The sequence below is a fragment of the Macaca fascicularis genome, chromosome 15 (assembly GCF_037993035.2).
Source record: "Macaca fascicularis isolate 582-1 chromosome 15, T2T-MFA8v1.1".
Lineage (NCBI taxonomy): Eukaryota > Metazoa > Chordata > Mammalia > Primates > Cercopithecidae > Macaca > Macaca fascicularis.
The window spans coordinates 65,477,860-65,496,807 of NC_088389.1; the positions used below are offsets into that span (position 1 = coordinate 65,477,860).

At 43.2% G+C, this 18,948-nt stretch overlaps 2 protein-coding genes across 22 annotated transcripts in view; one reads left to right on the top strand and one right to left on the bottom strand.

The window, feature by feature from the left end:
* UBAP2 (ubiquitin associated protein 2) overlaps nt 1-967 on the top strand; it is a 132,071-nt gene extending 131,104 nt beyond the window's left edge. For all 20 annotated transcript variants that reach the window (XR_012424631.1, XR_012424630.1, XR_012424632.1 and 17 more), the window contains one exon: nt 61-967. Coding sequence is in view for 17 of the 20 variants with exons in the window: in XM_074017298.1 (XP_073873399.1) it covers nt 61-156 (96 nt within the window). In the remaining 3 variants the exon portion in view is untranslated. The remainder of the gene's footprint in view (nt 1-60) is intronic.
* A 665-nt stretch (nt 968-1,632) lies between these two features.
* Nucleotides 1,633-18,948, bottom strand: part of UBE2R2 (ubiquitin conjugating enzyme E2 R2) — a 113,500-nt gene continuing 96,184 nt past the window's right edge. Inside the window, exons 4-5 of one of the 2 annotated variants that reach the window (XM_005581516.5) lie at nt 9,812-9,946; nt 1,633-4,975 (exon numbers count right to left, since the gene is read on the bottom strand). In XM_005581516.5, the coding sequence (XP_005581573.1) occupies nt 4,756-4,975; nt 9,812-9,946 (355 nt within the window). In that variant the 3' untranslated portion in view covers nt 1,633-4,755. The remainder of the gene's footprint in view (nt 4,976-9,811; nt 9,947-18,948) is intronic. The other variant, XM_005581517.5, reaches the window with a different exon arrangement.

An 18,948-nucleotide genomic window follows, 5' to 3' on the forward strand; every position in this document is an offset into this window, starting at 1 on the left:
CTGCTCTAGGCTAGGGGTTCTGCTCCAGCCTTGACAGCCTTCCCTTCTCCTTTTCTGCAGAGTGGCTCGGGTCAGCGCAGCCAGCCCAGCTCCCTGCAGCCCAAGTCTCAAGCCTCCAAACCTGCCTACGGCAACTCTCCATACTGGACAAACTAAATCTGGAAGAGAGGGGCGTGCTGGGGCACGGCTTATCCTGGGCAGGAGAGAACACACGAGCACATATTTGGGAGCCCAGTGCCCTTCCCTAGAATTCCCGAGACATGTGTCAGCCATGCCTCTGTGGGGAGCCTGCCTCCCAGACTGGCTATTGTATGTAATGTATTTATGTATGTATTTGTAAATGTGATAGAAGTCTGGGGGAGTTCGGGGACGGCTGCAGATGTTAGCCAGGTCTGTTCTCCCCATTCAAGCCCCTTCTCTACTGTAGCAAAATAAGTGCCCCCACCCCATCTGCCTTCAGGTCCTCTTCATAGCCTGCACTGCCCAGTGGGCCACTAGGGGCAGTCTCTGGAAGGGCTGGTTCAAGGCTGTTTGGGTAAAGGGGTCAGGTACCAATGAAGAATCACGACTTGTCTCACTCCTTTGGAAATTATTTTTCTTTCCTGTGTAATTACTTTATACCCCTGTTTTTGAGAAACTGTTCATTTTGTCATCTGTCATGGTCTCCTTCCACCAAATATTGATCTGGGAATAGCAGCGATATCCCTCCAGCCAACACAAATATGGGCACCTGTTTGTCTTCAAACAGCGGCTTCTAGTCTGGTCATGTCCCTAGAGACTTACTAGAGACTGGCTGACCATGAAAAAAATAATAATCTCAGTTGTTCAGCCAGTCAGCTCCCCTTTAAAAATCAAAGATATCTCCAAGCAACACATCTCCATTCCGGTTGTCTTGAACCAGGTGGGCAACTGTTTCAGGGGTTTTCTCTTGCCCAATCCCCACCTAATAAAGTTCTGAGAGCATGCACGGTCTGTGTGGTGTGACTGAAAGGCAGCTCAGGGCAGAAGCCCTGGACTTCATAGGACTAAAGGAGACCCCACATGGTTGTAGTCTTCTGACACAGGCTATAAAGGCTTGAAATGGTTTTCCTTTTAACTGGACCGTCTTGGCCCAAATGACAATGGCTGTAAGGAGAGCTAAACCTCCTCACAGGGCCAAGGCCATGTTGATCAAAGTTAACCTGGCTTTTCTTAAAGCTCCTTAAGAGACTTAGGGATAGGGCAGCTTGGGACCTTACCTAGAAAAAGGTAAGTGTCTACAAGTAAAATTAGGACTTTTATTAAATAGGGTGATCTGCCTGATCCCTGCTATTAGCAGCAATAAGTTAGTTAGGAAAACAAATGACAGTGAAAATGTTTGCCTAAGGAAAGCAGCAGAGCACCTCTCAGTCCCTCATTGACCTACTTGTATCAGCTTCCGTTTTCAGAATCAAGTTTAACAAATGGCCACGTCTATAAGGAGCTTGAAGGGATTGGGGATACACCAGGGAGGTGAGTTAGAAAGGCAGATTCCCCAGTTGTGGTTTTTGTCTAATTTTTCAGCTGAGCCCTGGCATAATCTGCAAGGTTAACAGTGATATTGAGACCACCTTTTAGTTTTCTTTAACACAAGGTAAAAAAAGAAGAGGGTCATTTCATGGGGAAGTAGCAATACAGGTATTTTATTTCACATTTTATTAGTAGACAGATGGGCAGAAAAAGACAAAATAAACCACTAAAGGGGAAGTCAACACAAAATGCATCAGATAATCTTTTCTCATAAGTTAAACTGAAGAAAAACATCTACAATTTCAGCTAAAACTATTAAAGTCAGGTGTGTCCTGCTGGTTTCAGAATAGTTGAAAATTGCATCTCTGAATCCTTTTAGTTGTAAATGTAAACCTTGTTTATCAGGATGGGAGGGGTGGAGAGTTCATTTTCAGTGGAGAGCTGCACATTTCCCCTTCCGATCGGTTTCTTAGAATATGTGCCCCAAACGTAAGGAAACCAGCAAGTAAAGAAGCAGTTTGCCAGGGCAAGTGAAAGAAGGTTTCTACAAAAAAGTCTGACTAATAGAAAAGAACTCTGGAATGATAAAAGGAGAAGGGGGGAAGACTGAAAGAAGCAACAGCGGAATCATATACTTTCTCCACCCAGCCTCAAAATACACAGAACTGAAGAGCATCCAGTGAGGCCTCAATTAGAATTAAAAGGAATCTAAAAATGCAAGATTTTTAGTTCATGTCACACCAAATAATAAGCACAACTGTACATACATGGTTCCGGATTGAGCCTGAGACCTCTACTCCCAGAAGAAAAAAAAAAATTACAAACTCAAGTATTTTCCATAGGGATGTGTTCTCAGGGACAGAGCTCTGGAACCAGCCTCTGAGTTTCGTTCAGTCAGTCTAAAATACCAGAATGTCCACCTGCTAGCAAGAGACTTACCCAGTCTTCTGGAACTGATTGTACTCATCAGAGGCAAACCCAGCCCTTGACAGTTAACACCCCAAAGGACTGAAAGGTACAACCTCCACTTGGCGCTCTGGCTCCCTGAGTCAGTGTGTAACAGAGGCCAATAGGGCCTGACGGAACAGAGCTGTGCAGCAGAGCACCTTCCGCAATGCCAGGGTGCCGGGGCTGCCCTGGGAGTGAGAAGCTTTCGCAGTAAGGGGAATGAAAGGCTTAATTTTAGGGCTCCAAGAGAATAAGACCAAGCTACTGGCTGTAAACTTGCATGGGGGTTTTGGGGGAGGTAAACCAGAGCACTGTGAGAGGCTCTGGCTCCAGAAGATTTGCAGGTTAATCTGGAAGCATTACTTAAAAAGTATGGGGAGTAAAAAGGTAGTTCCAACATCTTTCTATGAGAGTTTGTGATCAGGCAACTTGACAATGTATTTCAAAGCTGCTCTGTTCCATGGATCTGACTGAAGTCACTAGATTCTGGGTGCAAATAGCAACCCTGGCCCTGTGGAGATCACAGAGATGCTGGGACCAGGCTCAACGGTGTCCCCTAAGAGCCTTAGTTTGTTAAACAGTCCCATTTCATGCCAGACTAAACTTTTAGAGGCCGGGAAGGGCTGCTGGGAAGAAGTCATGTGTTTGGGAGTTTGAAGAGTGAAAACCCTGAGATCAGAACGAAGGAGGAGCTAAGGAAGTGTCACCTACTCTGGCCATCCTAGGATCCCTCCTGCCCCTGTCCCTAATCTGCCCTTTGGTTCTGAGTTACGAGCCAAAGGAGGAGCTGACACTAGTGCCCAGGGGTCTGAAATAGGACTATAGTCAGTCCTTGCTGCATTTGCCTTCTGTAATCTGATTTTACATTATAGCTGTTTCCTCCAAATAATGCCCTCTTATGATCTGGTGCGCCCCCATAACAACCAAAAATTACCTTCAAGTTCTGAAGTCCCTGGATGGTGAAGGCTGCTGGATCTCAATATTGATTGAAGCAACATGATTGAGATCTGGAAAATCAAAAGCTGCAGCGAGTGCATCGCAGGAAGATCTAGCCTTATCTGGCCTAAAACCTGCCTGCAGTCAACTCTCTCAGCCCTGCCACAATTTCTATGCACAATTCTGCTTGCACTCCACAGCCTAGGTATGTTGAAAGGGGAAAAAAAGTCCAGATCACATCCAATGAAGAAAGCGGTAACTCGTCTCACACACATCCAAGTTTCTCACTATCAGTATAAGCAGCTCGATGAAAACCGAAATCTTAACACATGCACCTAGGATTAATACTGAGTAATTTAAAGTGGCTACTTGAAAAAACCAAAACGTCATGGTAAGAGTGTATTTTTGATGGGAAGGCCATGCTGTTTCCTCTCCCAACAGTGGTCACCAGTAGTTTCAATTTTTTCCCCCCAGTAGTATCAACCAAACTTAGCATAGTGACTTTTAACTCTTTGTTCCCATCACTAAATCCACCCACACACACTCATCCCAACTTCCCCACTTGTCCCACTCCCTGGGGGGAAAAATAACCCTGCCTTTAAAATAAATAGCAACCAAGTGCTCAGTTCTATGTAAAGTATGAATATTTATTTCAGGCTTTCAATCCCAATTGATTTCAAAAAACAAAGTCTGATTTCTCTCCTCAAGCAGCTGAGGCCTCCATGTTACGATGGTTTCATGGAGATTGAAGGAGCACATTTCATCAGGCTTAGCAGAAAGTCCCTGACGCCCACCATGTCCCAGCCTTAGGAAGGGAAAGAAACAGAATTCACCACCATGGGGCTGAATGAATGCACACACACTAATGTAAATGAGCAGCTAAACCTTGGCAAATTTGCTTTTTTTTTTTTTTTTTTCCAAGTTTGTTTTGTGGGTTTAATTCCATTTTCTTTTGCTACCCAGTATATGCAGCGCTTGTGAGCTCCCAACAGGTTCCCAGCTTTAAACACATTCAACCTCTTGAAAGACTATTGAATTCTTCAAGAATCTAAAAACAGACCAAACGTGTTTTGCTGTGAACATTCTGTAGAGACGAAGTGAGGCGGGAGTTTGGGTTGATGTTTTTTTAAAAAAGAATCAATACAGTGATGGAAGGGTAAAGAATGCAAGAATTCAGACATTCTGTGGAGGGTTACTCTCTCTCCATTAAAGGTCCATAAAAAGGAGCAAACTGAGATCCATAAGGGGAGTCAGCAGGAGCTGTGTGTGTTTCCCCACCCGCTGTGAATAGGTTTTTGCTGAGGGGCCATGGCCAGGTCCCCACTTGCTCCCCTCCCTTTGGCCTGAGACGGCAGGGCAGTACAGGGGCACTGAAGGAGCACGTCACGACTCCTCATTCCCAGAATCATCATCATCATAACAGTCGGCATCTTCCTCCTCCTCATCTTCATCATCAATGTCGTCGTCATACAAGTCGTCGTAAAGCAAATCTGAGCTGTTGTCATTGGAAGGCACTTTAGTTTTGATGCAGTATTCCGCCAGGGTTGTGGGGACCTTCACTCCATCCTTTTCTGCTTCGGCCTTAGTGGCTGAAACTTGTTTCCTGAAGGGAGGGTGACAAGAAGTGGTTTATGGTAAGTCATTGTTTTGAGACAGATTTATAATTGGCCTTAAATAATCAATATTACTTATGACTCAGCTCTCCAAACTTCAGTATCTGCCTGAAAGCATCTGACAGATACCCTGTACTACACCAAATGCTTTCAACCCATTGGGTACAATTTTGAAGTAAACTTTGACTTTTTAGTGGGGGAAATACACTGTTAACACCGAGGGAGTTTAAAGCAGTGGATCAGTTAATAGCCAGAATCACCTCGTCAGCTGGCTGTCCTCCACTTCATGTAAGGGCCAGTAGGTTGGCGACTAAGAATCAGAACAGGCATTGACTTAGTGGACGGAATGTTATGCTTTGTTGTTTGCAGGTGTGAAGCACAGGGATAACTACTAGAATAAGAAGAGATAATAGAAGGACTAATATCCTACTGGGGATAGATCGTAAGATTGCGTATGCGAATAAAAAGTGCCACTCTGATTTAATGTGGGGTGGGGTGCTTAGGGGGTTGGCTAGAGTGTTAAGAGTTTTGGCCTAGTCACCTCACCACCAAACTCATGTGCCCCAACAATTCTTAATTATCCTCTTATCTTAATTTTCACTTATAGTAAAATTCAAATGCCTTACGCCAGATTCCAAAGTCTTGCACAACCCACTCTTCCCCACCTGAGACGGAGTCTCGCTCTGTCACTCGGACTGGAGTGTAGTGGCGCGATCTCAGCTCACTGCAACCTTGACCTCCCAAGGTTCAAGCAATTCTTCTGCCTCAGTGTCCCCAGTAGTTGGGATTACAGGCTCCCACCACACTTGGCTAAATTTTATACTTTTAGTAGGGACGGGATTTCACCATGTTGGCCAGGCTGGTCTCAAACTCCTGATCATGATCTGCCCAGCTCAGCCTCCCAAAGTACTGGGATTACAGGCATGAGCCACCGTACCCGGCCACACAACCCACTCTTATATTTTCTCCAGCCCTTCAACACATTCACCCTGGTCTTTTTTTGGTATCTCAGACACACCTTGTTGATTTTTCTGTCTGGACCAGTTGCTCTTCCCCTGCCCCACACATGCCTGGCTCCTTCTTGTCATTTGGAATGAAGGCCTCAGATATTAAGGCTTAAATATCACCTTAGAGAAGGCCTGGCCTCATGACCCAATTTAAAGCAGCCATCTAGTCATTCTTTCACATTATCCACTTAGCACTGTCTAGTATTTTTTGCTTGCTCACTCTTCTGTCTCCACATATTTCAGTGTGAGCGTAAATGTCTTTCTTAGTCCCTTCTATTTCCCCAGTCAGTGCCTAGCACATAGCCTGGCACATAAGAGATGGTGCAATAAATACTGATTGTATGAATGAACAGAACAATAAATTGTTTCCTTCAACAATTATAAAAATTTGAGTCGACTAGACCACTCTTCCTGATCTTCCTAATGTCAATCTCTTAGCTGTGCTTGAAGCTTTTCTTCTGTTGCCTTGCTTTGCATACTGATGGTCCTGAGGCTTCTGGGCTTGTCTCCACACTCAGCATGCTCCCTGGGACATCATCTCTGTTCCCATAATTTTAACCACGACTCCCTTTATGCTGACATCTCTTGGCTTATATAAACAAATACCTTTAGGAAGCCTCTGTCCCGATGTTCCATATGCAGAGGTAGACTGCATATGCATTTTCTACCTCTATGGCCAGTTTCTCCCATTTTACGTCTCTGAATAAATGAGCATCGCTTTTTAAAATATAAATCTCACTCCAAAGACCTATTGCTTTACAACTTAAATATCTGTCCTCTCATCCCCATTACTACTGCCTCAGTTTAGTCCATGTTGGTCCCCTGGCCAATTTACTTTTTTTTGTTTGTTTTTTTTGAGACAGGGTCTCCCAGTGTCACCCAGGCTGGAGTGCAGTGACGCAATCTCAGCTCATTGCAACCTCTGGATTCAGGGCTCAAGCAATCCTCCCACCTCAGACTCCCAATAGCTGGGATTACAGGTATAACCCACCATGCCTGGCTAATTTTTTTGTAAAGATGAGATTTTGCCACGTGGCCCAGGCTTGTCTCGAACTCCTGGGCTCAAACGATTTGCCTGCCTCGGCCTCCCAAAGTGCTGGGATTACAGGCATGAGCCATTGTCTTTTTTTTTTTTTTTTGAGACGTAGTCTTGCTCTGTTGCCCAGGCTGGAGTGCAGTGGTGCGATCTCAGCTCACTGCAACCTCTGCCTCCCGGGTTCAAGTGATTCTCCTGCCTCAGCCTCTGAAGTAGCTGGGCTTACAGGTGTGTGCCACTACTCCCGACTAACTTTTGTATTTTTTGGTAGAAACGGGGTTTCACCATGTTGGCCAGGTTGGTCTCGAACTCTTGACTTCAGGTGATCCACCCACCTCCAAAAGTGTTGCGATTACAGATGTGAGCTACCATACCAGGCAACTGTCTTTTATCAGAACTCAAACAGCATCACCTCTTCCCTCCCAAAAATACTTAAGTGGTATCCCATCCCTTCTTAGATTAAGAACCATACTCTTTTATCATGACTTCAATGTCTTTGAAGACCCTGGTGCCTCTCTCACTTAATTTTCTAGTATTTCCCACATCAGAATTTACACTCAAACATCTGTAATTCCCTTAACATGTCATGCTATTATACTCCTGTATTTTAGCAAACATGGGTGTTTTCCCTTTTTTCACCTGAAAAAGTATTGGTTATGAGGAATTCTCTCTGCTAGGAAATCTATTACATTATGTATTTCTCCCAATGTATCTTGTTTAGGCTTCTATAGGTATAATACTACATGGTCATTTGTTTTCAAATGCTAATAAAGTGAGCTCCCTAAGGAGACAGGCTATGCCTTAGTGAGTACCTGACACAAAGCTGTTGCTGAGTGTCAGGTACTGTACTAGGTCATTAAGGCATAGATAGGATGAGATAAAGGGGCCCTTAAACAATTAAGAAACACATAGAAGTACCTTGGGAATGTGTGTACAGAAGCTTTCCCATCTTTCCATCCTTAGGACACTCCCACTCCTCTACACTTCTCTAGGATCTTACTATTTCTACTAATTAACTTCAATGTTTGGTACACATCAGTCACCTAGGTGAGCGATATATATACACACACAGATGCCCAAACTCTGTCCTTGTAATCCCATAAAAGACAGTTATCGTTTAGGGACACTTTAAAAGTGATCCCAATGGGCAGAAAACTTAGAACTCCTGATCTTATATTACTTAGCAGTCACCTCATGTGCTTTCCCAGCATTGTTTTCACTTTTTTCATATCACATGGTCTCAAGCCCACTAGATTTTACTCTTATTTGTATAAACGCCAATGATTAGTAAAATCCTATGCACAGAGGAAGTTTTAACTGTATTTGGGGTCTCTATTTTTAAAAATAATGTAATATCAAGGGGGGCTGAGGCCAGGCACGGTGGCTCACAGCTATAATCCCAGAGCTTTGGGAGGCTGAGGCAGGAGGATCACTTGAGGCCAGGAGTTCAAGACCAGGCTGGGCAACATAGCAAGACCTCGTCTCTACAAAAAATAATAATAGAAATTAGCTGGGTGTGGTGGTGCATGCCTATAGTCTTGGTTACTTGGGAGGCTGACGTGGGAGGACTGCCTGATCCCGGGAATTCGAAGTTACCGTGAGCTGTAATCACACCATTGCACTCCAGCCCAGGCAACAGAGTGAGACCATGTCTGTCTCTTTAATTCCAGCACTTTGGGAGGCTGAGGCAGGTGGATCATGAGGTCAGGAGTTTGAGACTAGCCTGGCCAACATGCTGAAACCCTGTCGCTACTAAAAATACAAAAATTAGCTGGGCATGGTGGTGGGTGCCTACAATCCCAGCTACTCGGGAGGCTGAGGCAGGAGAATCACTTGAACCCAGGAGGTGAAGGTTGAAGTGAGCCAAGATCATGCTACTGCACTCCCGCCTGGATGACAAGAGTAAGACTCCATCTCAAAAAATAATAATAATAATTAGAAACAAATAAAAAGGAGGTGGAGGGTAGGGGAAGGGTAGGGTTTGTATTTATTGCAGATGTCTTGGGTACTATTATAAGAACCTGATGTCCTAAGAGATTAAAGGTTGAGCTTTTTTCCATTTTATACAGAGGAAAAAGTAAAAGACCCCAAAAATTATCTGATAAATGGTCCCATGAGTAGATTCCAAGTCCCCTGATTCTTATTCTAGGGCTCTGTTATACCATATATTAGTGTTGCTGATAATGTGGATTTCCAAAAGATCCTTGCTGCTATGGTCAATTTTTTTTTTTCTTTTTTCTTTTGGAGACGGAGTCTCGCATTGTCGCCCAGCCTGGAGTGCAGTGGTGTGATCTCAGCTCACTGCAACATTCAACTCCCGGGTTCAAGCAATTCTCCTGCCTCAGCCTCCTGAGTAGCTGGGATTACAGGTATGTACCACCACACCTGGCTAATTTTTGTATTTTTAGTAGAGATGGGGTTTCACCATGTTGGTCAGGCTGGTCTCAAACTCCTGACCTCAGGTGATCCGCCTGCCTCAGCCTCCCAAAGTGCTGGGATTACAGGTGTGAGCCACCGCACCTGGCCAGAACCTAGAAGTTCTGGTTCCTAGAAAATCAAGTCTGCTACTGCATTATCTTCTAGTGGCTGTTCTCTTGGTAAATAGCAAAGTTCATTAGGCTCAGGCAGAAACCTTCTCTTCCCACACTATAAATCTAATAGAGGAAAATTATCCTGGAATGGACAGGATATTTAAGTGTGATGTAAACCTTTAGTTCCAGAATATATTTTGGTTTTGTATAATGACTTGAGGTAATTTGAAAAAAAAAAAAAAAGCACCTTACCTAATAATTTCAGCATATTCTTTGTCTTTTCCTTTACTGTCTCTCCACTTCCTGAACATAACTGAAGCATCGACATTGGCTGGGGAGAAGGTGTTGGGCTCATTAAGCAGTGAGATTACACTTAATAGGATAGTCCTAGAAACAGGAAAAAAGGATCAGCTATGAATACCCATATTTACAGTATTTAAAAGTATTCTGCTTTTTAAGAAAGTACAATCAGATTTCAAATTCTCCCTCCCTTAAAATTTTTCTGATACAATTTAATTTGAGACCTTGGGGCAACAGAGACATCATACATTTTTTATTGATGGTTTTTCATAAAAGGCATTTAAGAAAAATTAAAAAAAAATTTTTTCCAGTACTAAGAAACAAGCTGCTAACTGGTAGGCAAAGCAGAGGAAATCCGTGATTCTAGTATAAGGGTAATGCACAAAGCATAAAAATGAACTTGATAGAAGGCCCTGTTTCAACTGGTCCCATGTTCCAACCTGCAGAAAGTGGATGTCTTGGAAGCTTTCAAATACCATTTATTTTAAAAATGACAAATTAAATGACATGGGGGAAAAAGCTTAAAATATTTAGTTTCAAGGCAATCTTGATGTGAGAGAGGGTAAAAATTATGCTACTTTATATAAAGTTTTCTTTTTGCTTTTTTTTTTTTTTTTGAGTTTCACTCTTGTTGCCCAGGCTGGAGTGCAACGGTGTGATCTCAGCTCACTGCAACCTCCACATCCCAGGATCAAGCGATTCTCCTGCCTGCCTCAGGTTCCCGAGTAGCTGGGATTACAGATATGTGCCTCCACGCCCCGCTAATTTTGTATTTTTAGTAGAGACAGGGTTTCTCCATGTTGGTCAGGCTGGTCTTGAACTCCCGACCTCAGGTGATCTGCCCTCCTCGGCCTCCCAAAGTGCTGTGATTACAGGCTTGAGCCACCACGCCCAGCCCTGGTTTTGTTTTGTTTTGTTTTTGACAGGGTCTCTGTGGCCCAGGTTGGAGTGCAGTGGTGCCATCTCAGCTCACTGTAACCTCTGCCTCCTGGGTTCAAGTGATTCTCCCGTCTCAGCCTCCTGAGTAGCTGGGATTACAGGCATGTACTACCACACCTGGCTAATTTTTGTATTTTTAGTAGGGACGGGGTTTCGCCATGTTGGCCAGGCTGGTCATGAACTCCTAGCCTTAAGTGATCTGCTTGCCTTGGCCTCCCAGAGTGCTGGGATTACAGGTGTGAGCCACCGCGCCCGGCCCTATATAACCAGTTTTTATTGTGGCCTCTTAACTTGAAAGACAGTGCTACATACAAATGTATTTTTTCCATACTTGGAAGGAAGACAAAGTAATGCAGGAGAATGGAGGAAAAGCAAAATCCTTCAAACGGAAGAACTAGAGTCTCTGAATAACAGAGACTCTTATCTTTATTCAAAAGTATTTACTCTGTACCTACGGTTTGCCAGAGGCACCAAGTGAGATGTTGGATGTACAATGGTGAGCAAGTTAGATGCCATCCCTGGTTTCCCATGGCTTACAAATTCTAGTGGGTGTTAAAAACGGCCAATTTTCATTCACAGATAAAAATTAGACATTCCAAATAATCAGGGAATAAAGTTTATGTTAGAAAGCATAATAGGGGCCGGGTGCGGTGGCTCACACCTGTAATCCCAGCACTTTGGGAGGCTGAGGCAGGCAGGTCATGAGGTCAGGAGTTCGAGACCATCCTGGCCAACATGGTGAAACCCCATCTCTACTAAAAATATAAAAATTAGCCAGGCATGGTGGCGGGCGCCTATAATCCCAGCTACTGGGGTGGCTAAGGCAGGCAAGAGAATCACTTGGACCCGGGAGGCAGAGGCTGCAGTGAGCCGAGATCGCGTCACTGTACTCCAGCCTGGGCAACAGAGCAAGACTCCATCTCAAAAATAAATAAATAAATAAAAGCATAATAGGCTCCAAAACTGTTCCAAATTACTCCTAGGCTTTTTCCCCCTAAAAACTACATGCATTAGGAGAAAATGGAAGGAAAAAAGAAATTTCTCTCTTCTCATTGATGAAAGGTTAGAGATTGTGTTGTTGCAAAATACCCTTTTGCTCTGGGCCCCAAGCAAAAAATAAAGAGAGGAAACCAGGCACTTAGATGTTTGATTTGATGAAAACTTTTCCTTAAAAAGGTGAAGAATTTCTGTTGTATGATTTATATATGAGTATGATTTATATAAGATTATGACAAAGGCATTTTCAAAGAAAACATTTCTATCTAGTTAAAATCCATTGATTGCACATGCTCCTTTCTATTAGGTTAAGGATAACTCCTTGGCCTTCCTCCCTCAAGAGCTTTCTGGATTTCTTCAGTAATTACATTAAAAAGAGTCAAAGAAGGCCGGGCACGGTGGCTCATGCCTGTAACCCCAGCACTTTGGGAGGCCGAGGCAGGTGGATCACAAGATAAGGAGATCGAGACCATCCTGGCTAACACGGTGTAACCCCATCTCTACTAAAAATACAAAATATTAGCTGGGCGTGGTGGTACGTGCCTGTAGTTCCAGCTATTGAGGAGGCTGAGGCAGGAGCATTGCTTGAACCCGGGAGGCGGAGCTTGCAATGAGCTGAGATGGCACCACTCCACTCCAGCCTGGGTGACACAGCGAGACTCTTGTCTCAAAAAAAAAAGTCAAACTCATCAAGACGGAAAATGAATGGACATCTTAGAAGTGCAAGAAAAATACGGTAGAACTTTACATAAAGGTTTCTCCAAAAGAAAACACATAAAATCTATTAGGAAGATAAAAAGGATAAGGACGAAGTATGTTATAAACAGGTAGTTGGCCAGGCTGTTCTCAAACTCCTGGGCTCAAGCAATATTCCTGCCTTGGACTCCTTAAGTACTGGGATTTCAGGTGTGAGCCACTGCTCCTGGTTAGAAAAACAGTGTTTTATAATTTTTATTTATTTATTTTTGAGACGTGGTTTCGCTCATCGCCCAGGCTGGAGTGCAATGGTTGGATCTTGGCTCACTGCAACCTCTGCCTCCTGGGTTCAAGCGATTCTCCTGCCTTAGCCTCCCGAGTAGCTGGGATTACAGGCACGTGCCACCACGGTCGGCTAATGTTTTACATTTTTAGTAGAGATGGGGTTTCACCATGTTGGCCAGGGTGGTCTCGAACTCCTGACCTTGGGTTATCCACCCGCCTCGGCCTCCCAAATTGGGGGATTACAGGCATGAGTCACCTTGCCCGGCCAGAAAAATAGGTTTAATTGTCTAGATCAGTACTGTGTACTAACAACTTTCGATGATGATGATAATGTATAACCTATGCTGTGCAATATAGTAACCAGTAGCCACATGCAGCTACTGAGCACTTTGAAATGTATCCTGCACAAATGAGGAAGTGACTTCTAATATATACTTATTTATTTAAAGAGGGTCTCACTATGTTGCCCTGGCTGGAATACAGAGGCTATTTATAGGCGTGATCATAGCACACTACAGCCTCAAACTCCTGGGCTGAAGGGATACTCCTGCCTCAGCCTCCCAAGTAGCTGGGACTACAGGTGCATGCCACTGTGCCAGGCTAGTATTTAATTTTAATTCAAATGTAAAAAGCCACATGTAGTTAGAAGCTACCACATTGGACAACACAGATGTAGATGAATCCTATTACCTGAATTAAGAAAAAATTTTCCCACAAGTAGTTTCCCCAAGTTGGTTTTCTTACATCTTGTATATTAAGACAGTGTATATATTGGGAAACAAATTTTTAAATGGTAAATCATCTATATCTAACAAAATGAGAAATTCTAATTCCACGTCCTCCTAAGTTAAAAACCAGGATGTTTTAAGATGCACTGAGTAATATAGCAGACTAATATAGTGGTAACTGTCAACCCAGTAAGTTTTCTTCTGTCTGAAGAGCAGAATCTTTTTCTTTTTCATATGGGGAATAATTTCCTTCTCCTACTATTGTGCCACACCTCCCATAGAAACAACCTCCTACCCACAGCAGTAGACATAAGACCAAGCAAGTGCTGCAAGGATTCCATCCCTTTTGTTATGGTGATGCATTTGAGGTATGCATGTGACCTAACCTGGGCCAATCAGAAGCCTGGTGGGAACTATTCTTGATTAGATGGAGAACTGTGAGAATAAGGAAAGATGAGAGAATTGGTCTCAGGCAGATGGATGGATGTGAACTGGAAAAAACTAAACTTCTGAGATAATACTGTTGGAATACACAAAACTGAATTTGAATTTAAGAACTATTTCAGGCCAGGTGCGGTGGCTCACACCTGTAACCCCAGTACTTTGGGAGGCTGAGGCAGGTAGATCACCTGAGGTTGGGAGTTCAAGACCAGCCTGACCAACCAACATGGTGAAACCCCGTCTTTACTAAAAATACAAAATCAGCCAGGTAAGTTGGGACATGCCTGTAATCCCAGCTACCTGGGAGGCTGAGGCAGGAGAATTGCCTGAACCCGGGAGGCGGAGGCTGCAGTGAGCCAAGATTGTGCCATTGCACTCCAGCCTGGGCAACAAGAGCGAAACTCTGTCTTTAAAAAACAAAAACAAAAAAAGTATTTCAACTGCTAGCTCATTTTTTTGTTTAAAAAAATGAGTTTAAGTGTTTAAAATCCTTATTCATTTACTGTATTTTCTCAGGAGAAACAAGAGGTTGGACTAGCAAAACAGACCCTGAGGGTTCATCATCCCCAGACTCTCGGTTCCTATAAAGAATAACTGTACTACCCCCTTTGCTTCCCCCGCACCCCACAAGAACACACTGGTGCACTACCCTTCTCTACTCCACATCTGGAGGAACAGATCTGATCTCAGTCCAGCAGAATACATGTTTAACATTTATTATAACAAAGAACAGGCCTAGAGGGAATTTGGGATAAGAATGAGGGCCAGAGAGTTCTTAGTATCTGTGGTTCATTACACAATTCCCACCACCACCATTCAAGGAGTTAGGGATACTCCCAGAAAAAAATGTGCTCCTTCTGCCCCTCTTTATGCCACAGCCAGGGAATAAGATAGGTCTTTTCAGGATAGAGGATCTAGGCCAAAAGAGAAAAATGCTAAGAAGAGAAAGGAAACACAGAAAAAAAGGACAGGCAAAAGCACCTCACTTTACAGTCTTCAGGTTCATATTTCAGATCCTTATGCCTGCTTCAGTATCTTTGGTCAGAGGTTATTTAGCTATCTTTTTTTGAATAAAACGTAAGTTTGTAAACAATAAAAACCCTCAAAGAAAATGAATACCAACACATCATATATTGTATTACAGACTAGACAACAGGAAATCAATTGTGAAGCAAAACTCCATCTCAAAAAAAAAAAAGAAAAAGAAAAAACCCTAAGCTTACTTCACTCCATAATCATGGGCAAGCATGCATGTATGCACATGTGCACACACACACATGTACACGCAGGTTGATTTATATATTGAATTTTATAGACCCAGCATAATGTGATGACAGTTGATGTATGAAGTCCAGTTCTCTGGAGCCAAACCTAAATCCTGCATATTGTTACTACCACCCTTACTGACTTAGGGTTCTATCGTGACCTTTCTAGTTGTCAGGGGTCCTTAAAATCTCTCATTTCCGCTCTATCAAACGATGGGCCAGTAACTGCAGATGACTAGTTAAAGCTCAGTCCTCATTACATGTTTCAACATGGGGGAAGGATTTAAAGAGGACATCATGACAAAGAAGCCTGTGATGACAGGGAAAAGAGGGCAACTGATGGTAAAATATAGTAGCATAATGGGTTTACATTATTAGAAAGTTTCTCTTTAGGCTGCTAAAGCAAGCAACAACAAATACAACACCTTCTTCTGTGCAGTGCTGTACTGATACATCCCTGAGAATGCAAGGTAGGAATAAAAGTACAGTTTTTAAATGCCCAAATTATGTATCATTTGCAGAGAATGGAATTGGCAAGTTGAGGGCAGTGGGACCCCATGCGTAAAAACCAAGGAAGCAAATAAATAAAACCACACTGTTCCAGAATTGGGTTTAAAAGAGCTTTAGGAACAGCATGGTTATGCCTGTTTCCCCGACCCTGCCTACTTTGGCACCCAATGGTAGGGGTGATGTCTCTGGCTCTCTGTTCTTAAGACCAGACAGAAAAATATCCTACCCCACTTCTGAGACAGACTCTTTTATACCAAACAACAGCCTCTCTTGATTGGGTGAATAAATCTGGTTTCATGCTGTATTTTTGAAAGTGAAAAAGAAAACATTATGTATGCCTCTTTCAACATAAAGCAAATCCACACCAAAACCACTTCACTATCCCAGAGCCTATAGCAGATATGACAGGTAGTTCTGGGGATGGTGTCTCAGAGAAAGCAGCTGTGAACTCCATAGCAAAGTCTGAGGGCTTTGCTACTCCCACTCCCACCCTACCCTATCCCCAAAGCTCCCACATCATTCTAGACAAATCATGTATTAAGGTACATTTTGTTTCCTCCATCAGGAAGAGGCATGATGCTGTGAACTTCTAATCAGAGACATGTGGCAACTCTCAACTCCACTCTTGCTGACAAATACCAAAACTTTCCACTTCAGGAAGAAACCCTCCCCACCACCTCCAGCCCCACCAATTTAATCCTGGGCCTCTGGGAGGAGGAGGTCTGTGGAGGTTTGCTTTCAAAAGAAGTATGCTGGCTTTCCCAAGAGGTAGCAAGCTACTGAGACTTTAGTGAACACTAGTTGGCTGATTCTCTGCATCCCTAAAATTCTTCCTTTTCAGGTTGGCTAACTCACTACTCACCAGATCTGATAATACAGACTGACTCAGGCTCTTGAAGGTAACTAGAGTCCCTTACTCTTCTTCAAGTTACAAAAGTGCTCCATTTGCCACTTTATGTTATAAATATTGTCCACTGAGGTGCTGAACAACAGTCTTGAGTACACGTGGTTATGGAGAAGAAAACCAAAACGTGAATATGGAATCACTTTCAGATGCCAGTGAGAGGCAGCAGACAAGACTCCAAAGCAGGATAAGATGAACCCTATGCCATCTCCACTGCTGTCTTACTACAGCCACCCATAAACTGGACATGGAGCCCAGAACCCTTAGACAGTTGCTGGCCCTAGATAATTTAGCAGCAGAGGTACAAGAGGAAAAATAGTAGCCCATTTTCACTACATCTTGTATCTTCCCTCTTAATATTTCAGTGCCATAAATGACCTGTCAGAAAATATAATAGTGTACTACTTTAAAACCCCCCTTGTCTCACAATGAAGTGAACACAGAAACAAAAGGGATAAGGAAAAGTATTCCACATCTACTCATTAGGTAGTGCTTTCCTGATTTCCGCTCAGAGTTCTGAGCACCACCAGGTATTCCAGACAGATGAGGTTCCAAAAAGTGTACAAAACATCCCACAGCCCCTGAAAACACCAATAAGATCAAAATGTTGAAGGACTACCCAATGATTACATAGAACTAAGTGATAAAAAGTCTAAGAAGATAAACAATTTCCAACGCAAATACCTTGTAGAGCTGCGTGTGAAGATGTTAGGTGTAATTCCAAATAATTAGTTGTAGTTGGGAAGCTTCTAAACAAAGCAGCATAAAGCCAGGGAAAACTATCTTGATTTTGAGTTTGGGGAATGTCCCTAAATTGCGGCTCAGGTGGCCTGGGGACTCAAGAATGAGAAAAAAATGATGCTAGTACCTCTAAAGTAACAAAGGCAGTTTCAGATGGGCAGGTAAGTATAAAAGGAATCCTCTGCCTCCAAAAGACTGGGTTACATGAGAAGTAGGCCTATGTTAAAACAAAAAAATGTTCATAATATTTTAAGCTGAGGTAAGGCAAATGACATCATTTGCATGTAAATGCAAAAGAAGTAAAGGATAAAAATCCTGAATTCCCGTGGGTGGTAGCAATACATTATCCAGACAGGCAGCATAAAAATGCAATGAGGAAAATCTTGTTTGGGGCTTTGTATTTGAGGAAAGGGGAAGCCTGTTTTCTCAAATAGGGAGGGGGTGTAAGCATTTGATTCAACATTCAACCATCAAAACCAAGAATCACCAGTATCGTAGCTACCACTTCCTCTAATCTAGGGTTACTACTAGTCCTGAAAATACATGCACCAGAATCATTATTATCAAAGGATAACTGGGGATTTTTTTGGGTGCAATTTTTTCAACAAATCATCCAAAACATCTTTAAAAACCTTTTATACCCTGTAATCCCAGCACTTTGGGAGGCCGAGACGGGCGGATCACGAGGTCAGGAGATCAAGACCAGCCTGGCTAACACGGTGAAACCCCGTCTCTACCAAAAAAGACAAAAACTAGCCGGGCGAGGTGGCGGGCGCCTGTAGTCCCAGCTACCCGGGAGGCTGAGGCAGGAGAATGGCGGGAACCCGGGAGGCGGAGCTTGCAGTGAGCTGAGTTCCGGCCACTGCACTCCAGCCTGGGCGGCAGAGCGAGACTCCGTCTCAAAAAAAAAAAAACAAACAAAAACACAACTTTTATATACATTGTCTAATTATAATGTCAAAATAATGTGCTACAGTTACTTCTGAAGACATAGCACCCTCAAACATGCTCTTGAGTAATATAGAATACATAAAACACAGATTTTTTTTTTTTTTTTTGAGATGGAGTTTCACTCTTGTTGCCCAGGCTGGAGTGCAGTGGCACAATCTTGGCTCACTACAACCTCCGCCTCCCAGGTTCAAGCAATTCTCCTGCCTCAGCCTCCTGAGTAACTGGGATTACAGGCATGCACCACCACGCCTGGCTAATTTTGTATTTTTAGTAGAGACAGGGTTTCTCCATGTTGGTCAGGCTGGTCTCAAACTCCCGACCTCAGGTGATCTGCCCACCTCGGCCTCCCAAAGTGCTGGGATTACAGGCATGAGTCACTGCGCCCAGACTAAAACTCAGAATTTTTAATACTAATTTAAAATTGAGTCTATTGAGATAATTCATGTATACATAATTTGCTATGTAGGACACTTTTCCCCTCAAAAAAAGAGTGTATTCTCAATTATAGAGTATCTCAAAAACAGTTCAAAGCAATTATTTTAGTTATTTTCCTGTATTTAACACCCAAGATAAATTATATACTATTTGAATTGGTTATGATACAGGCATCTAGTAATTATGTCTCCCTGTAGC